The 24,317-nt window shown below is 39.5% G+C and overlaps 1 protein-coding gene across 5 annotated transcripts in view; it reads right to left on the bottom strand.

Moving 5' to 3' along the window:
• Window positions 1-24,317, bottom strand: part of kat2b (K(lysine) acetyltransferase 2B) — a 74,633-nt gene that overhangs the window by 23,878 nt on the left and 26,438 nt on the right. For 2 of the 5 annotated variants that reach the window (XM_043690216.2, XM_043690215.2), the window contains exons 6-11: window positions 8,282-8,473; window positions 5,596-5,699; window positions 5,221-5,367; window positions 4,022-4,158; window positions 2,272-2,480; window positions 813-939 (exon numbers count right to left, since the gene is read on the bottom strand). In XM_043690216.2, coding sequence (XP_043546151.2) covers window positions 813-939; window positions 2,272-2,480; window positions 4,022-4,158; window positions 5,221-5,367; window positions 5,596-5,699; window positions 8,282-8,473 — 916 coding nt within the window. The remainder of the gene's footprint in view (window positions 1-812; window positions 940-2,271; window positions 2,481-4,021; window positions 4,159-5,220; window positions 5,368-5,595; window positions 5,700-8,281; window positions 8,474-24,317) is intronic. The other 3 variants (XM_087987298.1, XM_043690217.2, XM_043690218.2) reach the window with 2 other exon arrangements.

The raw sequence follows: 24,317 nt of genomic DNA, 5'->3' as shown, positions 1-24,317 counted from the left end.
GTCTGTGGTTAGTTAGTTGTTGTTTGCTAAGCTAATAAACAACAGTAAACTAGATTCAGAAACTAACATTACTAATTAGATGGTGGAAAAGAGTAGAGCTCCTTCAGAAAGGATTCTAACACAATATGGAATCAAGGATGGGTAGCCTGTGTAGCTGCAATTACAAATGCAGTTGATCAGACGGGAGATGCTATAAAGTGGCAATATTTGTACAAATGTGACCTTTTTCCAATGAACTGTCACTCCTGTCACCAATGTGCCCTCAGAAGTGTTCCTTTTTCATTTCCCTCCCACTACGTGTACAGTGAAGGGCTATTTCCGGCTGACAATTCTCGGCCTGGTGCACAGCCAGGCTTTAAACATGGCACAGACAGCGTGAATCTCAGAACTTACTGGCAGAGGCAAGAAAGTTCACCACTGCTGTGCACATGATAGTGTGGTACCACAGAGGTAAACGTAATGAGATAAACAGCAGAGAACTACATGATATAACTCTCTAGAGATCATGGAGGAAACTTCCTGAAATTGACACAGAGTAGAGAGAGTAGAGTAGCTTTTATTTGTCATTTCTACCATATACACCAGATAAATTACCCATTCCAGATTGCTCTCAGGAGGGTGGTTGTGAGCCACCTTCTTAAGCTGCTGCAATGTGGGGGTGATATGCGTCTCTGCAGCACTGTTAGGAAGGAACTTGCAGGATTTATCACCTCCATAATTTATAATGAACTTAAACTTTAATGTAATTAGATTTTAAATAAATACATGCTGATGAATACAGGTTACTAATTACCTTTTAAATTCAGGCTTACCTTCACTTGTTCATTAGATGTTACAGCACAAAACACAATCTCTGTAAAGCCTTGCGTTGGAAACATCCGGAAACAAATACCGCCAATCACACGGCCATCTTTGATCAAAGCAAGGGTCTTGTGCTTACTATGATAAAATTAAACAAAATGACTTCAAACTTCACTAATCTTTTCGTGGGCCTCTATTTAAGCTTCGCAAATATTTCTCATGGTAAATGATTGAGATTTAAAAATTGCTCTTGTGCAGTGATGTTAATCTCTGAAGGTCGAGACGCTGATCAAAGGAGATTACGTGTTACCTTCAGTGATGTTTTCTTCTGCCAGAGAGTGGTGGGCCTGTGGAATTCATTGCCACGGTGTGCGATGGATACCAGGCGTTGGGTGTCTTCAAGGCAGAGATTGATAAATTCTTGATCTCGCAAGGAATTAATGGCTATGGGGACAGTGTGGGTAAGTGGAATTGAAGCGCCCATCAGCCATGATTAAATAGTGGAGTGGACTCAATGGGCCAAATGGCCTTGCTTCCACTCCTATGTCTTAATGGTCATGTGCACACAGGGTTCAGATGGCAAACCATCAAGTATGCCGTCCCAAAATAAGTTTATTTAATTTGAAACTCAGGAGTACCTATCACAATAAAGAGCTCCTGAAATGTTTAAAATGCTTATTTTGTATGTGAACTTAGCTGAAGTTCAGACTAACTGGCCTTGCCACTGATTTAAGCAAATTGCACATTTTCAGCTAAAGTAAATATTAGTATAGAAGTTTCCAATTTTTTTTGTACTTCTGTTCCAAATAGCGTCATTAATTAAAAGGATGAACACATCAAACCATTCAGACTGTTGACTTTACTACAAATCAGGCATCAACGTTAAATTAATTTTGGTTCATTATATTCCTGTTATTTCTCTAATTCTGTTTTTATTCAAACCTCACTATACACTTCAAGAATAGACAGATTATCACGAAGCAGTTCTGAAAGAGTTCACAGAGATGCCTATGATCTCTTGATTTATGAAATTGGATCTGAAAAGTTAACTTCTGTGCTGAATCATGCTGTACGCTGGTAACCAAGTATGTTATAACAGAATAAGTTAGAGACTAAAATAGGATCCACTCAACCTTCAAAGCTAATTAAAGTCAACAAACTCTATGTGACTGAATGTATTACTATCATCATTAAGTAAAATACCGCAATTCTTAAAACATAAACAAAAGTTGGATAATGGAATGATATGGATCTTGGATATCAATGGAAAAGAAATTTAGGTGTAAAATGGATTAACATTCCCTGTCATCCAATATGTGCTATCACACAAGATTAATTTATTCCTCATTAAGGTTAAAGGTTTGAGCCTTATCACATGATAAGCAAATGTTTTTCAGTTCAATTAACAAACCAATACTAGAGATTAACCAAATTGAGATACTATTTTTACATTAGCAGCCATGTACTCACGGATCAAAAACAAGCCGAGTGATGTATTCCTTGGGCATTCTGGGTAATTGATGGGAGAAAACATTCTGTAATCCAACTAACCACATCATCATTTTCTTGTTTGGCTTTTGGCTGAGTGAGTTTCCCACAACGTGGAACTCAATTACACCCCTTCTTTCTTCAAGCCTTGCTGCTTCATCTCTGGCTGCATGTGCTGATAGCAAGCTGGTCTTGTAATGAACAAGATAAACAACATTTTTCAATTGCATCTTTATACTTTTAATCAAATTGCAATTAATATCATGAATACCTGAGCAACACAGATTGAGAAGTGGCAGATGGAGTTTAATTCGGATAAATGCGAGGTGCTGTATTTAGAGAAAGCAAATCTTAGTAGGACTTATACACTTCATGGTAAGATCCTAGGGAGTGTTGCTGAACAAAGAGACCTTGGAATGCAGGTTCATAACTCCTTGAAAGTGGAGTCGCAGGTAGATAGGATAGTGAAGAAGGTGTTTGGTATACTTTCCTTTATTGGTCAGAGTATTGAGTACAGAAGTTGGGAGGTCATGTTGCGGCTGAAGAGGACATTGGTTAGGCCACTATTGGAATATTGCGTGCAATCCTGGTCTCCTTCCTATCAGAAAGATGTTGTGAAACTTGAAAGGGCTCAGAAAAGATTTACAAAGATGTTGCCAGAGTTGGAGGATTTGAGCTTTCGGGAGAGGCTGAACAGGCTGGGGCTGTTTTCCCTGAAGCATCGGAGGCTGAGGGGTGACCTTATAGAGGTTTACAAAATTATGAGGGGCATGGATAGGATAAATAGACAAAGTCTTTTCCCTGGGGTCGGGGAGTCCAGAACTAGAAGGCATAGGTTTAGGGTGAGAGGGGAAAGATATAAAAGAGACCTAAGGGGCAACCTTTTCATGCAGAGGGTGGTACGTGTATGGAATGAGCTGCCAGAGGATGTGGTGGAGGCTGGTACAACTGCAACATTTAAGAGGCATTTGGATGGGTATATGAATAGGAAGGGTTTGGAGGGATATGGGCTGGGTGCTGGCAGGTGGGACTTGATTGAGTTGGGATATCTGGTCGGCATGGACAGGTTGGACAGAAGAGTCTGTTTCCATGCTGTACATCTCTATGACTCTATGACTCAACTTTTTCTGCATGCAAGAAGTGCAAAATAGTGAAACATCATTTCAAAATATCAAACATTGAATAAGGAGGAAGTCATAACTAAATCAGGAACTTAAATGTTATAGATAATGTATTCATGCTATCTTAAACTCAAGACTTAATTCTTATTTAACTTCCCTACTTTTGATAAAATATAATGTAGAAATTGTGCTTCAAAGGTTTGCAAATTTTGACAAGTAACCAATTTTGAATAAATGCTTCTTAATAAGCTATTAGGTTAATTCTTAACACACGGAAATCAATTTATTCACTTTCACTCAAACATTAAAAGCAAAATGAGGAACTTTAGTTTGGCATTACAGAATACATCTCAACTGTATTGTAATAAAGCTACACACAGAAATATAAACCTTTCATTTTTATGTTGAAATCTCATATTCATCAAAACCTTGACAACTAAGGTTTTTGGTGGGGGAGCGAAAATGAAAGAAGAGGAAGACAGATAAAGGATAAAGAATTCCTTTATTTAAAACTGACATACGAACATAACTTCCAGTAACAAAACTGAAGTTTGCTCAATGTGGTTCCTGGCAAGTAAACTTCAATAGAAAATAACATGTGGAATACTTACCTCTGGACCCAACATAGCAGCTGTATCTGTGATAGTTGACATTACTTCATTCACTAACTCCATTGGGATATCTCCCAAAACTCTTTGTCTCTTGGCGTCTTCCATAGTAAGTGGTTCTGTAGGTTTTCTTTTCTCTCCTATTGAAACATAACAATTCTATCACAAATTCCATCTAGCTCAATGATAGGCCTTTTAACATTTTGAAACAAAAAAAAATTGACAAAGTAAATTTAATTCAGGTAACAAATTACCAGACTATCATGACACAATTAGAAGGCTGAATACTGAAACCCAGTGGTTCATGTAATGGCACTTGTTCCCAGCCTAGAAAAATGGGAAAGGTTGGAATCAGGAAAGAAAGCCAGCTGTAAAATCACCCGTCAAATCTTTAGAATTGATGGCTGACATGAAGGAGTGATCAACCAGCATTGTCGTGACTCCACGTAACATTTGAAAAGTTGAAAGAGCAACCAACTAACCAAAATGGTGAACACTGCAATCTTCCTTGTGGTGGCACAAATATCAATTTCCTCTCTAACATCTAAAATGGCTGGTGGTGACCTGCTCCTAAAGCAGCATGATGCCATTTTAGTGCTGACTTCTGGTAGGCATAAAACAGTAGATCCAATATGGGTATTTCCTAACAATCCCTATGAAAGTAGCATAGCTGATGGTGGTAACTAAATGCCACAGATAAATCAAACACAGCCCCTGCAAAATTGTTAAACAACCAGCTTTACAAAAATACCTCGAAAATAAGGTACATTTCAAATACATGAAGTATTGGCATATAAAGAAGGAATATTGTATCACATCAAAATATGCACTCTAACTTGGGATCAAACCCAAGTTCTATAACTCTATGGCAATGTGAGGTGATGATCTGGCTATGCCTACAAGTGCAGTATCAGTAACAGATGCTAAGATTGTGTTTGATCCCTTTTCGAAGCAGAAAATTGAATTATACAGGAAGATAGCTTTAATGAGTTAAATATGAAATGCAATAAATTATTGGCAGAGTACTGTTTTGAGTAATGTCTGAATAGATAATAGTCACAAGGTGTTTGACAGTGATTCATACAAAATTTCAAAGTTTGCTTCCAGGAAGGATTTGGATCAATAGGTTCTGTACTATTAAAAGCTTTTTCCAAGCTTCTGCAATAACCTCTCAATGTTTAAGAATTAACAGTCTCTCATACCTAATATTTGCTCTGAGCTCAGAGCTGCTTTGTTCCTCCAGACAGGACTCAAACTTCCAATGTTGGTTTGATCAGAAGCTGGGCTCGATCCATACCCAAATGATTTTGTGTTTGGCAGAATCCCAGGAACTGCAGGAGAGTTTACAACTAACAACTAACATACATAAGTCAAAATAATGTAACAATTGAATATATTAATTTTAGCTCAGGTGTTATAATGTACTTGTGTAATATATTCATGTTAGTTATAAAAAGCACTGTAGGAAAATCAGTGCTAAAAGAAAAAAAAACTGTGTTTTGAAAGTTTAATATACCCTTTTTGGAAACTTTGATATAAAGTTCCCAACTCTGTTTCAGAATTGAAACGTTGCTGACCTTGTTGTATTCCTAGTTGGATGTTGCCACAGGACACCATGAAGTCTAAATCCCATATAGGAGAGTTGTGGCTATACACTTCTTCCTCTAACATTGAAAGGAATCTATAACATTAAAAAAATGCATTACTATCTTTTGTGCAAACTGTTGTGACTTTCTATTTGGAGATGTTTATAACCATAATGATTTTCTAATATCTTAACAAACTTTTAAAAATTAGTTGTTTGTGAATCACTCGGGTCTCTTTGTTCCCGTATTGCATTTAAATAGTATAAACTAAATGAAACCATCTCCTGCCTGTTCCCCTATCAAAATGTATTATTTCACACTTCTCTGCACCAGATTTCATTGACATGCATCGATCTACTCATTTCATCAGTCTGTCCCCTCCTGAAAACTGTTCCTATTTTCCTCATTGTTTAAACACATTTCCAAGCATATGCATCATCTAAAATCTTTGGAATGATGTTCTCTACCCACGTGCCTTTATAACTTCCAGATGCAATATTCTCTGGACCAATTCCCATTCTTTATCAGCAACTCCCGTAAATCCCATCCTCAACCCCTCTTCTAATATCATAACAGGATGGATTTAATTCCTGTACTGGCTAAAGTCACCTTGAAAGCTCTACCTTCTCAAACACTCCTTTCACCAGATGTGTGATAACCCTTAGATTAAGTTCAGCACCAGTCATCTCTCTCTAATGAGAAAGAAGTTATCACCGTCTACGATTATGGCGACTTCTACTTTCATGCTCTTATCTCTTTGAGTGGTTTAAAATGAGCTACCTCACTGTTTAAAATGTGTCCAGCAGAAATGAGCTCTGCCCCAAATCCTACCTCCCTGCCAAATTAAGTCCAGTTCATGCATGTTGTGGTATTTCTAGTAAACTAACAGATCTACATCTGCAATGCAAATGTCTAGTAAGATTGAGTGATCTTAAGGTGAAATTTAATAAACATCTACGTAAGCCTGAGAAAAGGGACTGGAATATTCAAACTCAATAAACATAACTACATTACCAAAAGGAGAAAGCGAGGACTGCAGATGCTGGAGATCTGAGTCAAAAGATGTGGCGCTGGAAAAGCTTAGCAGGTCAGGCATCTGAGGAGCAGGAGAGTCGATGTTTTGAGCATGCAAGTCCTGGGCCTCCTCCACCGCCAAATCCTAACTACCCGATTCCTGGAGGAAGAACACCTCATCTTCCATCTTGGGACCCTCCAACCACATGGAATCAATGTCGATTTCACTAGTTTCCTCATCTCCTCTCCCTATACCTTATCCCAGATCCAACCCTCCAACTTGGCAATGCCCTCTTGAACTTCTCCTACCTGTCCAAGTTCTTTCCCACCTATCTGTTCCATCCTCCCCTCCGACCTATCACCATCACCCTCCACCTCCATCTACCTATCGCATTCCTAACTACTATCCCCCCAGCGCCACATCCCTCCCATTTACCTCTCAGCCCCCTTGGCCCTGCCAGCCGCCACGCTCCCCCCCCCCCACCATTCCTGATGAAGAGCTCAAAACGTCGACTATCCTCTTCCTCGAATGCTGCCTGATTGGTTATGCTTTTCCAGCTCCACACTTTTTGACTCTACATTAACAAAATGCATGCTGTGCTTAACAATGGTTCTATATAGAATTTATTTGGGGGACAAATTGCACTATCATTATGTCTCTTCAATGGAGATGTGTTATCCATATTGAAATCTATTTTCAATGATTTCATGTGCTTAGCAACTTGTGCAGTGCAGTTCAGTTTCAACATCAATTTCATGTAAATAGGTGGTGTCTCCATGGGATTTGTGAAGCATGTCCTCAATGGAATAACTATTAAGTTTCTACCTTTTGCATACTTCTAGAAAACACATTTGTGATAATTTGAATCCACAGAGACATCAAAGAATTTCTTAGCTTAGTAACTGTCATCCTGTGCTCAAATTTACCATTTTGACAAAATGTGCCATAGGAGCAATTAAACTACCTTCCTCTACTACATTTATTAGTTGAGAAATCTGCCAATGGATTCACTATTACAATCTACCAAAAGAAATGTTCACTGAGTGATATACATGTGGGATTCTTATTGTTTCACGTGCTACAAGACCCAACTTTATTAGCAACCTCATGAATAGCATCCTAGCCATTTTCTCATATGTAAACTTGCACATATCAAAATTTTACTGTTGATGATGGCCCTGCAAATCAGCACCCTCTTTTCATGCTGTGTAAATTGCTGTTCTATTCCCAATTCTGATTTCTTGCAACCTAGTACCAATGATTATAAGACTTTAGCAATGTTTAAATTAAGTTTTATTTAAATCTTACCGAGTGCAGAAATGTCAAGGCCATGCTCTTTCATTTTTCCACTCACTTTACCATAACTACATTTCAGAAGTACTTCATGGCTCAGCCTAAGGTCAAGTTCTATGCTCTATAAATGGGAATTCTTTCTTTCTGTTTTATGTTTATAAAATTGCAAACTATCTAAATTAGTGATGCTAAGTCTTGCCTTGTGTCCAAGATGATATGATAGCTTTTCTTAATGCAATCATTTAAATGGAACAAAATGTCTAATAAGAACTTTAATTTATTTTCTAATTCACATACAGAGACACGACATAAAACAACATGATGGAAGAACATTCAACACATCAGAGTGTAGATGTTTTAAATACTTACTTTGGAAAATGGGTAAGGATCAATGTTTGTTTTTCTAATGGTAGCTTATCTTTCTCCTGCCTGGATTTCTCCAGTAACTGGCGCCTCATGACAGTAAAAACAGAGCGGAGCAACGTCCTGCCAAAAACCTGGGTGGTTTCATGTCGTGGGAGACTATCACAGAACTGAGGAACATTACAATAACACAACCATCTGAAAAGAATTAACAGATTTATAATTGAGTTCAAGTAAGTATGTAATAGAAATACAAGTCTTATTTTTCCATGTTCAAATACTTAAAATATGATATGATCTAAGCATTGGCATTCTTGGTAAAGTAGTGATATATCTGAATCTGTGTTAGAATTCAATATGGTTCGCTTATACGTCATGCTTATGACTCTGGACGCCCATTTTCTTTATGCATTTCTGATGCTGAAATGGCTTGACTGAGGCCAAAATCTAGGTGGAACGGTTGGGCTGAATTATCTATTTTTGTGTCATATATTCTTTGAAATTTATTCAATGCAGAAAGTTCCTTTCATAAAGCAAAATACAACCCATGTAAAATGAATCTCCCTGTTTACTCTAGATGGAAGATCATTTCTGGAACATTGATTTTACCATTAACTCTGAAGTTTACGAGTTTCTCTGGTAATTTGGGGGAGATGGTTCAGGAAGACCACTTGGCACATTGTAACTTATCAATCCAAAAAATCCCATTTTCATTATTTAAGGACCATGTCTTATAGGGGTCTGAGCGATATGGGATATGCATCGGGCGACAAGGCCTATCTTGATGTCAGCAACTCATATCATCTTTTGTTCTTTTCACAAGCGGAGTGGCAGGATTTCCTCTAAGCAGAAATGATGGTCATAATTGCTTGCTAAATACTTGTTGATGGCTAAATTTTCCTCATTAGTATTCAGCCTTCCATCTCACTAAACACACTAAACAAGCTCAAGTCGAGGAAACCTAATAAGGAAGTCACGTGGAGCAGCCAGCAGATTCAGCTCACCCCTTACTCCAAACGATCTCTACATTGGACATTAGGCATCAAATTCTCAGGGTGTGGTCCATGAACACCAGCAACATGCACATGGACGTAGGTGACGGACATGTGCCAGCCTCTAAGAACCCTCATTGGACACCTCTGATCCACTTCAGTATGTTTCTGCACTTTAATACTATACCAGCAACCATCATTGTAATGGTACAATGGGAAACACTTTGCAATCAGTGACATGCATCCAATTCATGTACTGGGCTTGACTGCATCTCTGGACTCTGCTCGCTATCATAGTACTCATTTACTTTGAAGCTCCCTGAAAGCTCACAACATTCCTGTTTTGCATTGCCTTGCCTTTGTGCACTTTGTTCCCTCAACCAGAGGGCTCATATTACTTCTGTCTTGCCAAAAGTCAAAACTTGTGGTGCTGGAAAAAGCACAGTGGATCAGACAGCATCCAAGGAGCAGGAGAGTTGATGTTTTGGGTATTAAACCCTTCATTAGGAATGTGGAGGAGGAAGGGGGCTGAGAAATAAATGGGAGTGGGGGTTGGGGGGGGGTTAAGGGAAAGGTAGGTGTGATTGTGATAGGTCAGTGGGGAGGGTGGAGCGGATAGGTGGGAAGGAAGATGGACAGGTAGGTCACGTTAAGAGGGCGGTGCAGAGTTGGAGGGTTGGATCTGGGATGAGGTGGGGGGGTAGGTAGAATTGGAAACTGGTGAAGTCAACGTTGATGCCATGTGGTTGTAGTCCCGAGGGTGTACAACCAGGGTCCCAAGGTGGAAGATGAGGTGGTGGGTGGCTTTGATTTGGCAGTGGAGGGGCAGGATTTGCATGTTGTTGGGGCAGTATGAGGGGGTGTTGAAGTGGTCGGCCACAGGAGATGGGGTTGTTTGTTGTGTGCGGACCAGAGATGTTCCCTAAACCTCTCCACAAGTTGGCATCCTGTCTCCCCGATGTAGAGGAGACCACATCGAGAGCAACGGATGCAGTAAATGAGGTGGGAGGATGTGCAGGAGAATCCCTGTCTTCCCATGTCATTCGCTGCAGACACAAAGCCAGGGAGCTTGTCATTGTTGTCAGCTGGCCTCAGTCAAGTCAAGGAGGATAGCCTTTGCTCAGTAAGTCAAATGAAGCATCACATGCAGTTCAGCTCCTGCTCAGGGCAGTCAAAGTCAAGATCCTGTTCTCAAAAGGGGTAAGAAGCCAAATGACAGGCAGCACACCACCCAATTTGACTCTTTCTGCACCGTTGTGGGCTCTTTTTCTTGCGGAATGAAAGAGGTATGATTTATGTGAAAGTGAGGGGGGGCACCACTGTTGCTGTAGATGGGTATGTGACTGAATACGCAATGCAGAGGGAATGCAGGATTAGTGGTGCCAAGGATTGGGGTGGTTGATAGCAAGTGGGGAAGATGTTGTAGGTAATTGTGAGTGTGGTGGAGCACGAGGCATGGTGGGAAGTTTGTACTGTAGAATGTGAGGAATCAGGAGAGAAAAATGTGAAACAGTCTGATTTCCTTCCTACACCTCTGGGCATTCCTCCAGACTTCTTTAACCTGGATCACAGCCTCAGACCAGACTGGCATGTTGGTGTTATGGCCCCCACTGGTGGTCCTGAGAGAGGAGTAAGTCCCACGTCTGCACCACCTGATCTAGCAGAGTTCCAAGTTACTGCACGCTTTTAAAAATGACATGGGCACAAGCGATGCTGGTAAGCACGGGGATAACCACTGACGACGAGTTTTCTGAAATGGAACGTGGCAAGGGGTAGATTGTGCAGAAATCACTTGTGAAAGACTCCATGGGGCATGATCAGCAATTAATAAGGCAAGCTTAGTAAGATACGTTGAGAATCTTGCTTGACCCTACGTTTGACAAAGCCTTGAAAAACATGTACAACTCAGACTTAGTCAAAATAAAAATAAGATTCAGGCTGAATTGTTGTTTTTAAGATTTTAGGCTTTTGTCTTGGCTACACCAAACCACAGATTTATCAGTCTTTACTTGCAGAATAAATTTGTGATATCAACCCTGAATTTATCTTTTATTAGATTCAATTTGTATCACAAGCTCACAATTTAATTGAAACCAATAATTTAAATTTTTCTTTTCCAATCCTTGGTCTATCCTGAAAACTTGTAAGATCACCCTTCATACAGCTTTTTTCAAGTCTGAAAATTCTAAATTGCTGTGTACATTGTCATTTTTCTTCAAAAATTTCAACCATCCCAAAACGTCTTCCCCCACAGGATTTCTTCTTTATCCAGAGAAATACAAAGGGGAGCAATAAACATATGCCATTGAACCACTGCTAGCCCCATATTACAATCTATGAGCAGAGATGGATAGAACTCCATCTGTGCAAGAGAATTATGGACAATATCACGACAGACTAATGTTACATGCTCCAACCATATCTGCAGTCAAGCTCCTTCAGAGCTCTTAGCTTTCATAGTTAGAGATGATTTTTTACTCACAATGCAGACAATGCTACAAACCATACAGCCATCCTTGCTATGTAAATGTGTACAGGAATTAATCAAATTCTTTTATTTGCATGAGCCAGTTCATCTCCTTCACTACAAAAACTGGTAACAGCATGATAGGACCAAGACATATATGGAGTGGCTAGATTGCTAAATGTTCAAAATTTGCAGGTTGCAACCATGAGGTCTTTCCAATCTCTATTTCAATACAATTCTATAAGCAAATAGGAAAAGATTCCAACCTCAGTGTTCTCCTCATTTGCAACCAGAACACTATTATGCAAGACTTGCTTTTCAGCGATTGTTGCAGAATTTGTCATTTCACAACATCAATTTTCAGAGTGGATCCTAGCTGTTGGAAACTTTGCAGTCTTTCAGACACTAGCTGTGCAAAAGTGGGTATAATAATAGGTATAATAATGCGTATAATAATGCGTATAATAGTAATCATCTTGTAATTTATGTGCATGCTAAAACAGCACTTCAAATACTTGGTTATATGTAGGCATATACAGCTGAACATAGTATGCAATTACCCATTGTTCATTTTTGCTTGGTGATATTATATAATACATGTACTTGTAAACCTCAGTGGCAGCAGTCTTGAGTTGGTTGGCTGTTTCGCTGTGCATGGAAGATGCTTGGGGCTGTGCTAATACTCACATTCATTTCCTAAGACACAACAGTTTAACTTTAACACTGCAACCAAATATATTTGATCCAGGGGATGAGGTTTGCCAAACTACCACTAGAGTTGGAAAAAGGAGCTATCAAATGGTACTTGCTCAGCAACAGCCTACTCAAAGATGCTCAGCTTGAGTTCAGCAGAGTCACTCAGTTCTTGATCACCTTATAGTCTTGTTTAAACATGGACAAAAGAACTGAACCCCAGAGATGAGTAGGGAGTGACTGCCTTTGACATAAAAGAAGCATTTTATTCGATCAAAATATGATGATAGGATTGAGAAGCTTTGGGTAGGTTAACTGCCACCAACCCTCTGTGCTTAAGTTTAGGAAAAGGTGAGGTGCAATGAGACCAGGGTGTCATGGTGGAACTGTCATTGAAGATGTGAGTGCAGATGCAGCAGGCAAGGAGGAAAGCTAATGGCATGCGCTCCTGCATATCGAGAGAATTTGCGCATCAGAGTAAGGATGTCTTGCTGCAGTTATACAGGGCCTTGGTGAGGCCACACCTTGAGTATTGAGTGCAGTTTTGGTCATTCTTGCTATTAAGCGAGTCCAGTGAAGATTCCCAAGATGACAGCTCTGACATATGAGGAAAGACTAGACTGACTGAGTTTATATTTACTGGAATTTAGAAGAATGAGAGGGAATGAAAAATTCTGATGGGACTAGACAGGATAGAAGTGGGAAGAATGTCACCAGTGTTGCCAAAGTCCAGAAGCCTATGTGTGGAGCCGCAGGAGATGGGAGAGATACTAAACAAGTATTTTGCATCAGTGTTCACTGAGGAGAAGAACATGGAGAGATATGGAATGTGGGAAATAGATGGTGACATCTTGAAAAATGTCCATATTACGGAGGAGTGTTGGATGTTTTGAAACGCATAAAAGTGGATAAATCTCCAGGATCTGATCAGGTGTATCCTAGAACTCTGTGGGAAGTGAGGGAAGTGCTGGGCCCCTTGCTAAGATATTTGTATCATCAATAATCACAGGTGAGGTGCTGGAAAACTGGAGGTTGGTTACCGTGGTGCCACTATTTAAGAAAGGTGATAAGGAAAAGACAGGGAACGATGGACCAGTGAGCCTGACATCAGTGGTGGGCAAGTTGTTGGATGGAATCCTGGGGGACAGGATTTACATGCATTTGGAAGGGCAAGGACCAATGAAGGAAAGTCAACATGGCTTTGTGTGTGGGAAATCATGACATTAACTGAGTTTTTTGAGGAAAGAACAAAGAGGATTGATGAGGGCAGAGCAGTAAACGTGATCTATAGAAACTTCACTAAGGCATTTGACAAGATTCCTCATGGGAGACTGGTTAGCAAGGTTACATCTCATGAAATACAGGAAGAACTAGCCATGTGATACAGAACTGGCTTTTCTGAACCCTTTCAAGTTTCTGAACCCTTTCAAGTAGAGTTGCAGGTAGATAGGATACTGTAGAAGGCATTTGGTATGCTTTCCTTTACTGGTCAGTGCATTGAATATAGGAGTTGGGAGGTCATGTTGCAGCTGTACAGGACATTAGTTAGGCCACTTTTGGAATATTGTGTGCAATTCTGGTCTCCTTCTTATTGGAAGAATGTTGTGAAACTTGAAAGGGTTCAGAAACAATTTACAAGAATGTTGCAAGGCTGGAGGATTTGAGCTATAGGGAGATGTGAATAGGCTGGGGCTGTTTTCCCTGGAGCATCGGAGGATGTGTGGTGACCTTATTCAGAACTAGAGGGCATATGTTTAGGGTGAGAGGGGAAAGATATAAAAGGGACCTAAGGGGCAAATGTTTCACGCAGAGGGTGGTGCGTGTATGGAATGAGCTACCAGAGGAAGTGGTGAAGGCTGGTACAATTACAACATTTAAAAGGCATCTGGATGGGTATATGAATAGGAAGGCTTTACAGGGATATGGGCCAAGTGCTGGCAAATGGAACTAGATTAGGTTAGAATATCTGGTTGGCATGGATCGAAGGGTCTGTTTCCGTGCTGTACATCTCTCTGACTCTATGACTAACAAGGGGGTCACAGTCTAAGAATAAGCGGTGAGCCATTCAGGACTGAGATGAGGAAGACTTTCTTCACTCAAGAGATTTGTGAACCTGTGGAATTCTCTCCCACAGCAAGCTGTTGAGACCAGTCTTTTAGATATATTCAAGGTGGAGGTGGATATGGCCCTTGCAGCTAAAGAGATCAAGGGGTATAGGGAATGGGATAGTGAAATTGCATGATCAGCCATAATTGTATTGAATGGTGGTGCACCTTTTTCTATGTCTACACCTAAGCTTTGCCACATTGTATGATTTTTCTTTCAGTTTGATGCTATCCTTAACTTCCCTTGTTAACCATAGTTGGCTTATCCCCTTACTTGAATTCTTCTTTCTCACTGGAATATATCTTTGCTATTAGCCATGAAATATTTTCTTTAATGCCTCCCATTTTTCCTCAACCACCTTCACTGCTAAACTCCTTCCCATTCCACTATAGCCAGCTTTGCCTGCGTTCCTTTGGAATTATCCTTACTTAAGTTTAGCACAGCTGTTTCTGACTCACATTCCTCTCTCTCAAACTGAATGCTAAATTCTACCATATTATGGTCATATTTCCTTGGTGATCTTTTACTTTGACATCATTCATTAATCTTTCCTCATTAAATATCACCAGATCCAAAATAATTTAATCCCTGGTTGCATTCCCAACATATTATTCTAGGAAATTGTCCCCAACACATACTATGAATTCTTTCTTGTGGCTATTCTGCCAATCTGAAAATCCCAATCTACCTGAAAATTAAAGTCACCCATAGTTAATGTACTATTTTTTCCATCCCTCATTATCTCCTGATTTATCCTCTGTCCTACTGAATAGCTACTGTTAGGAATTCTGTAGACTATTCTTACCAAAGTCGTCTTCCCCTTGTTATTTCTTACATCCACCTATATGCATTTCTTTCCATGGGATTTAATCCATCCTGTTCTAACAATGTTACTCCACCATGCTTTGCTTCCTGCCTGTCCTTTCAAAAACTTTCATGCACCTGAATATTTATTTAACTTATGTCTATATTTAGTAATGTTTAGACAAGTCAAATCAGACTTGAAATGTTAACTCCGTTTTTCTCTCCACAGATGCTGCCAGACTTGCTCAGTTCCTCCAGCATTTTCTGTGTTTTGTTTCAGATTTCCAGCATCCTTGCTTCTATTTAAAACACAGAGGAGTCTGTTTATGTCTGATACCGTGGGTTTTAGCAGTCAATCTGCATAGTTTAGCCCTCTTACAGAAGGCTATTGGTGCAAAAAGAACAAATTCAATTACAATCAATGGCAATCAAAGTATCTCAGGATGTTTAACAGTTAACAAACAAGAACTCCTTGACACTGGAATACCTCTACACCACAACTGATTAATACTTCTGAATGTCCTCAAAAGTTCATGCAAAGTCATTTGGTGTCAAATCTAGTTACTATCAAATTCTCATGGGAGTTAATCAAGAGGTACTACTCTATGCCCTATCCATTTCTCCAAATCCCTATGCATGAGTCCACTATTTGAAACCTAAACAGGGACTTGTCTAAATACAAGTCTTTTTAATGAACTATACTTTAAATACACCCTGGAACGTTTTGGCTATAACTTCATGGCTTCACAGAGCGAGCAATAATCAAATCTAAATTCCAGTCTTGCATTACTGATTTTATGTTTGTTTTCTATTGGGGTTTATTCCCCAAAATATTGGGATTAATGTTCTGCAGCCAAGCCATTCTTTACAATCGTATCATTTGCACATGTGCTAGTGTCATGCACAAACTTGCTGAGATCATTCCCCAATACTTGCATCTGAATAATTAACAAAAAAAAGCAAAAGTCTAACAACAAAAAAGTTCTGCTTAGAGTTATAAATAAAATGTAAATTCTTATGATTCAGGTGGATTTTAATACTGGACAAGTTACATCGCAGAGTGAAACATGTTTAATAGACCATAAGTTTTGTTATTACAATTCAGTCAGTCGCTGTTCATATTCACTAAAGGCTGTCAATATACATGATCAAGACACGGCATTTTTCCCACTCTAACATTATCATCAAGCCAGAGGACTAGAAGCAGCACTGGGTAGACCTAAAACTGAGGCATTACCTGGAGAAGCGACAGCACACGACTACTTCTGCACTAAACACCATATGCGGCAAGTGAAATGGTGAGTTAAGCGATTCCACATATAACAGTTCAGATCCAAGCTCTGCAATCATATCACATCCAGTTACGAATGGTGGTTTTAAAAAACCTCTGACCAAATAAGGATGCTCCACAAATATTCCCAAACTGAAAAATTCTCCCAATGACACTTAATCCTAGTGAAGTATCACTCTTATCTTCACTCTAATTTTGAAAATGTTTTAGTGGATTTCTGCATATTCATAGGGGTGATTCTTTCTGTCTCTCCCAAAATACAGAAGCAAAGGATAACTCACTGACATTTCTCACTGATTTTAAGGATTGAAGCGTTTCCCAGTTATTTTTATTTCTTTGAGGCAACTAAACAGCACATCTACTGGTTTAGATGTTTTTTCTGAAGTTAATCTTGTTCTGACCTTTGGCCTCTCTTTCTCTGGGCCATGAAAACTTAACAATAAATACTTTAACAACTATCTCACCAGATAGCTTATCTAGTCATTAAGCACAAGTCACAGAACTGAAAGCTAAAAAAAATCTGAACTTTTGAACCCAAGGTTCCAAATAATACCTTCTAAACCACAGATGGGGAACTTTTTCATGTTGGAAGGCCGCATTATGTTAGTTGTAATCTAATAAGGCCGCATCCAAGAAACTTCAATTATATATTCTTCAAAATTCACATTATGTAAAAATCTAACTACTATGTACTAACAAACTAAAAAAAAGAAAAAAAATGTTAATTCTAAAGTTAACTAACCTTTTAATGACTTTGTTATAACTGCTTCTTGTAGGAAAACATTTGAATATTTGGTTGCAGCATGGAGATCTGCAGTTTTAGCTGATCCCCTAGATGGGTATCTGTCATTTGTGACCTTAAGGGCGTCTTGAGTTTGGTTAAGTAGGAGAATGTAGGTTCGCAGCAATAAGTGGTTGAAAAGCAAGAAAGCATTTTTCGTGCATGTTGTAAAATCTGGATTCATTCAAAAGGCCACAGCCGCAGATCCCCACCCCTGTTCTAAATCTTCATTGTGAAATTCTATGGCCAATAGAGAATCCTCTTGAGTGACACCAGAGGAAGGGCTTTCTGAAAGTTCTATCAATTTATCCCAAGTTACCAAACCTGCTAGAAGGGTGATCTGTTTTTCTGAAAGTTCTTCAGGTATTCAAATATTGTTTCAATGTTCATAGGGCATTAGGGCATTCCTAATGACAACTTTGAGCATCTTAGCTGTAACCAAAATGAAGAGGCCAGATCTGCACTGTCACCCTTTCTAAAAATTGGAATTATGGTTGTATCGCTCTTGTCTGATGGAACAGTTGAGTCTCCAGGGAGATACTAAAGGTGGCAGCATATCATCTGAACCTCAATTTAAGCACTTTGAGATTTGGCCAACAGCCCAAATCATTTTAAGGCTCATTATTCTTGTCCCAGCAGATTGAAAGATATCAAATTTAACTCCACTATTTTTAAAAGGAGACAAGGAGAAAACGAGAAAAAAACAAAGCAGTTAGCCTAACATCAAGTAGGAAGGATGTCGGAATTTAAGAAAGAAAAAGATAAATTTCTAGTGGCTAAGAGTGTCAAAGAGTAGGAGGAGCAAATAGGAGCTACTGTGTTAAGATAAAGATTAGTCCTGATCACGCTGAATGTCAGAGTTGGATCAATGGGCTGAATGGATCTCTCTTGCTCCTATTTTCTGTGTTTCTAAATAGTGTGTTTCATCCTTTAATTTGCTTACTGTCTTATCGTGGTGTTCGACATGCACCCTCAGTGGGAACAATAAAAATAGACCATCCACCATCTACACATTTTATTTTAAGACCTAAGTTGATTATTTGCCATTTTGAATTTCTGTCATATGTCGGAATGTTTCTGACAGAATGCCTAATGAATGAGATTTTTTGATCTGCTGCAAAACTAAAAAAGCTATGCTAACTAGTTAAAGAGAAATGCCATGTTAAATGGCTATTGGAAGAGTTGAAAGGCAATTTACAGAAATGACTATGGGAAGTTAGTATGAATTTGAGGCACAAAACAGTCACTGTAGTAAAGGGACTGGGACCAAACATGTGTTTGGTTAATAGCAAAGTGGAGATGTGAGTGTGTTAGGGAACTACAAGGACGTCTGGATGTTGTGGTTTTAAAAAGAACTTCCTGAAAAAACAATGAAGTTCAAACAGCCCTTATGGGACCTGCATTCTGCTTATGACTATTGTTCATGTTGAGAAGTCTTTAGCTAGGCGAAAGAGAGTAACTTTAATCTTGAAGCAGTGTCATTACCACCAATTGTAATTTTGGATCATGAATGGACATTTTAATTACTATAGGTGGCTTATCTGAAAAAAGGATATACAGTCAGAAAAATAAAATTCAAATTCGTGGCAATGTAATTCAGTGACTGCTTTGAAGGAATGAGTGGATTATCCTCAACCTCAAGAGTTAATGTGCAAAGTCACACACGATAGTTCGAAAAAGCTTCAGAGACAAGGATAAAGGGTGAAATATGTTCCAAACCAAACTGTAAACCCTTGAGATATTTCAGATTGTGAACATGATTGGAGAAAAGAGAATATAGGTGAAACATATTTATGGCCTGGAATGGGGAAGGCACAAGAATGAAAAGTCAGTTCCATCATGGTATGTGTTTGCTAGAGTGTGTTGGTGAGTGCTGTGAGGATCAAAGCTCAGAAAACTCCTCATTTTCCATGTGCTGCTAATAAAAATCAAAGGACATCTTTCTCTCCCTCCCCTTTGCTGGAAGCCAGAAAACACTGTCAAGAAGGGGAGGTCTTACGAGGAAAGGCTGAGGGACTTGAGGCTGTTTTCGTTGGAGAGAAGAAGGTTGAGAGGTGACTTAATAGAGACATATAAGATTCTCAGATGGTTAGATAGGGTGGACAGGGAGAGCCTTTTTCCAAGTATGGTGACAGCGAGCACAAGGAGGCATAGCTTTAACTTGAGGGGTGATAGATATAGGACAGATGTCAGAGGTAGTTTCTTTACTCAGAGAGTAGTAAGGGTATGGAATGCTTTGCCTGCAATGGTAGTAGATTCGCCAACTTTAAGTGCATTCAAGTTGTTATTGGACAAACATATGGACATACATGGAATAGTGTAGGTTAGATGGGTTTCAGATTGGTATGACTGGTTGGCGCAACATCGAGGGCTGAAGGGCCTGCACTGCGCTATAATGTTCTATGTTCTATGTTCTATGTAAGAAGGCCTTTCAGCTGACCATCTCAAAATCAACTCCTCACTTACCAACATCAGTCCTACTGTTATCACCCAATACAACATTCACAACTTCCCATTGTCTACTCTTCATGGAAGTTGAAGACAGATGCTATATCTTTTCATAACATTTTTTTAGCGTCACCTTTCCTTTCTAAGCTATGTATATTATGTTACATATAGATGATATAGGTTCCATGGAAAGAACCTATATAGTAGAGATGATATAAGTTCTGTGGAGAATGAGGTTGAATCCATTTGCGTAAAAGTGAGAAATTCTAAGATGAAAACATCACTGATAAGCGTAGTCTATATGCCACCAAATAATAACATCACATCGGGGCAGGCACTAAATAAAGAAATAGCTAATGCCTATAAAAATGGTATGCCAATTATCATGGGGGATTTTAATTTACATATAGATTGGTCGAACCAGCTCAGTCAGGGTAGCCTTGAGGATGGGTTTGTTGAGTGTATCCGTGATAGTTTTCTTGAACAGTATGTACCGGAACCAACAAGGCAGCAAGCTATCCTAGATCTGGTCCTGTGTAATGAGACAGGAATAACTAATGACCTCAGTCAGGGATCCCCTTGGAAGGCATGACCACAGATGGTTGAATTTAGAATACAGATGGAGAGTGTGAAGATAAAATCCAATTCTAGGGTCCTGTGCTTGAACAAGGGGGACTACAATAGAATGAGGGAGGACTTGGCTAAAGTAGACTGGAAACAAAGATTGTATGGTGGGACAGTTGACAAGCAGTGGAGGACTTTCAAAGCAATTTTTCAAAATGCTCAGCAAAAGTATATTCCAGTGAAAAGGAAGGACTAAAAGAAAAGGGATAATCTGCCATGAGTGTCTAAGGAAATAAGGCAGGCTATCAAAGTGAAAGAGAAGGCATAGATAGTGGCCAAAAACTGCAGGAATCTAGAAGATTAGGAAAACTTTAAAGGTCGACTTAAAGCCACAAAAAGAGCTATAATGTAAGATAGAACATGAGAAAAAAAACTAGCACAGAATATAAAGACAGAGCAAAAGTTTCCATAAATATATAAAACAAAAAAAAAGTGGCTAAAGTAAACATTGGTCCTTTAGAGGATGAGAAGGGGAGTTTAGTAATGGGATATGATGAAGTGGCCTAGGCATTAAACAGGTATATTTGTACCAGTCTTCACAGTGGAGGACACTAATAACATGGCAGTAATTGACAAAGAGACAAAGGTAGATGCAGACCTGGAAACAATCATTATTACGGAATAGGTAAGTGTTGGACACACTAATGGAGCTAAGGATTGATAAGTCTTCTGGCCATGATGGAATGCATTCCAGGATGCTAAAAGAGATGGTGCGAGAAATAGCAGGGGCACTGGTGGTAGTTTTCCAAAATTCGCTGGACTCTGGTGCAGTCCCAGCAGATTAGAAAACAGCAAATGTGATGCCACTGTTTAAAAAGGGAGGTAGACAAAAGATGGAGAATTATAGACCGGTTTGCTTAATCTTTATAATAGGGAAGATGCTAGAGTCTATTATCAAGGATGAAATAGCAAGGCATCTCAATGTAAATTGTCCCGCTGGGCAAACGCAGCATGGGTTCATGCTTGACAAATCTTTTGGAATTCTAAGAAGACATTACAAGCAAGGTGAACAATGGGGACCCCGTGGATGTGGTGTACCTAGATTTCTAAAAGGCCTTTGACAAGGTGCCGCACAAGAGGCTGCTACATAAGATAAGGATGTGCGGCATTACGGGTAAAGTATTGGCATGGATAGAGGATTGGTTGACTAACAGGAAGCAAAGAGTGGGGATAAATGAGTGCTATTCTGGCTTGCAATAAGTGACTAGTGGTGTGCCTCAGGATCGGTGTTGGGACCGCAATTCTTAACAATTTATATAGATGATTTGGAGTGTACGGTGGCAAGATTTGCCGATGACACTAAGATGAGTGGCAGAGCAAAATGTGAAGAGGACTGTGAAACTTTGCAGAGAGACACAGATATAGTGAGTGAGTGGGCAAAGGGCTGGCAGGTGGAATACAATGTAAATAAATGTGAAGTTATACATTTTGGTAGGAGTAATAGTAAAAAGAATTATTACTTGAACGGTAAAAAGTTGCAGTATGCTGCTGTGCAGAGGGGCCTGGGTGTCCTTGTATATGAATCACAGAAGGTTGATCTGCAGATACAATAATAATTAGGAAGGTAAATGGAATTTTGTCCTTCACTGTGGGCGGCACGGTGGCACAGTGGTTAGCACTGCTGCCTCTCCCTGTGCCTGCGTGGGTTTCCTCCGGATGCTCCGGTTTCCTCCCACATTCCAAAGATGTGCAGGTCAGGTAAATTGGCCATGCTAAATTGCCCGTAGTGTTAGGTAAGGGGTAAATGTAGGGGTATGGGTGGGTTGCGCTTCGGCGGGTCGGTGTGGACTTGTTGGGCCGAAGGGCCTGTTTCCACACTGTAAGTAATCTAATCTATTACTAAAGGGGTTGAGTTTATAAGCAGGGTGGTTATGTTGCAGCTGTACAAGATGCTGGTGAGACCACATCTGGAATACTGTGCAGTTTTGGTCTCCTTACTTGAGAAAGGATGTACTGGCACTGGAGGCAGTGCACAGAAGGTTCACCAGATTAATTCCAGGGTTGAGGGGATTGGCTTCTGAGGAGACACAGAGTAGATTGGGATTATATTAATGAGAATTCAGAAGATTGAGGGGGGATCTTATTGAAACATATACAATTATGAAGGGAATAGATAAGATAGAAGTAGAGAAGATGTTTCCATTGGCAGGTGAAGTAGGACAAGAGGGCATAGCCTCAAAATTAGAGGAAGCAGATTCAGGACTGAATTGAGAAGGAACTTCTTCACTCAGGGTTGTTAATCTATGGAATTCCTTGTCCAGTAAAGTAGTTGACACTACTTCAATAAACATTTTTAAAGCTAAAGTAGATTTTTTTTGAACAATAAAGGAATTAAGGGATACAGTGAGAGCACACGTCAGTGGATCTGAGTGCGTGACAAGATCAGCCATGATCTTACTGAATGGCGGAGCAGGCTCTAACGGCCTGACGGGCTACTCTTGCTCCTAGTTCTTATGTACATTATAATTTCCTCTCATGTTTCGTAACTAATAAACTCGGCTGTTTTTAAATCAAGAAACCCGGATTAAATTGTCTCCTTTTAAAACATAAATCAATTTTGTCTGGGTGAAAAACATCCACATGGGAAGGGATCCTTTCTAAATTAACCTTATTGTGAATTAAGCAAGGGAATGAATGAACAAAGAAAGGAAAACTTCATCCAGGAGCTTATTAGTTTGAGTAATCCCTTATGGAAAAATCCTTAATTGGGAAAACTTGCCAAGGGACTGGTCATAACAGTAGGTATCCTTGCAAGCTTCCTTCATCTTCAGTTAAGGTGGGTTAGAGGATTTGAGCTATAGGGAGAGGCTGAATAGGCTGGGGCTATTTTCTCTAAAGCGTCAGAGGTTAGGGAAGACCTTATAGAGGTTCATAAAATCATGAGGGGCATGGATAGAGTGAATAGTCAAGGTCTTTCCTAAGGGTAGGGGAGACCAAAATGAGAGTGCATAAATTTAAGGTGAGGGGGGGAAAAGATTTAAAAGGGACCTATGCAGAGGGTGGTGCATGTATGTAATGAACTACCAAAGCAAGTGATGGAGGCTGATACAATTACAACTTATAAAAGGTATCATGACATATAGTGTACATATGTTATGAATAGGAAGGGTTCAGAGGGATATGGGCCAAATGCTGGCAAATGGAACTAGATTAATTTAGGATATCTGGATGGTATGGATGAGTTGGACTGAAGGGCTTGTTTCTGTGCTGTACATCTCTATGACTCTATGACAAAGAACTCTGTTGGAATGAAAGCAACATGATTCCCAATTAAGAAACATGTCTTAGTCCAATTGATGAACCTAAAATGAAAAGTGAAAGTGCTGGAGAAACTCAGCAGGTCTGGGAGCATCTGTGGATAGAGTTACAAAGTTAACTGAAGAAGAGTCCTACTGGTCTTGAAATTTTGACTCTTTTTTTAACCTCCACAGATGCATTTTCTTTTTCTAATGCAATTTCCAGCATCCACAGTATTATTTCTTTAATTATGATGACCGTGATATTCCCGCTCTATAGTAACTTTATATTGGGGGAGTGGTAATCCTTAGTGGTCATTCATTATGATCTAGTTAATGCATGTTTGTAAATAATCCAGTGAGAAATTTCAATGCATGGAAATGTTTCATCCTATTACCTTTAGTTTTCAAAGAACAGATGAACTAAAATTTGGAATCTCTGTTGGTCAGATGCATAGTTATCTGCTCATGTATACTAAACTTGGCCTAGTCCATAACCCAGCCTTTATGCCTATCAAAAAGCTGTGGTATCTCCAATCCCCAACAGCAATAAGTTCTAACATTACAGCATTCTCAATTTGTCTAGTCCAAGTAATTCCA

The sequence above is a fragment of the Chiloscyllium plagiosum genome, unplaced genomic scaffold (assembly GCF_037043375.1).
Source record: "Chiloscyllium plagiosum isolate Xiang-an unplaced genomic scaffold, Cpla_swu_hap1 HiC_scaffold_5, whole genome shotgun sequence".
Taxonomy (NCBI): domain Eukaryota; kingdom Metazoa; phylum Chordata; class Chondrichthyes; order Orectolobiformes; family Hemiscylliidae; genus Chiloscyllium; species Chiloscyllium plagiosum.
The sequence above is the reverse complement of the archived record's forward strand: the minus strand, read 5'-3'. Positions and strand labels throughout refer to the sequence as shown.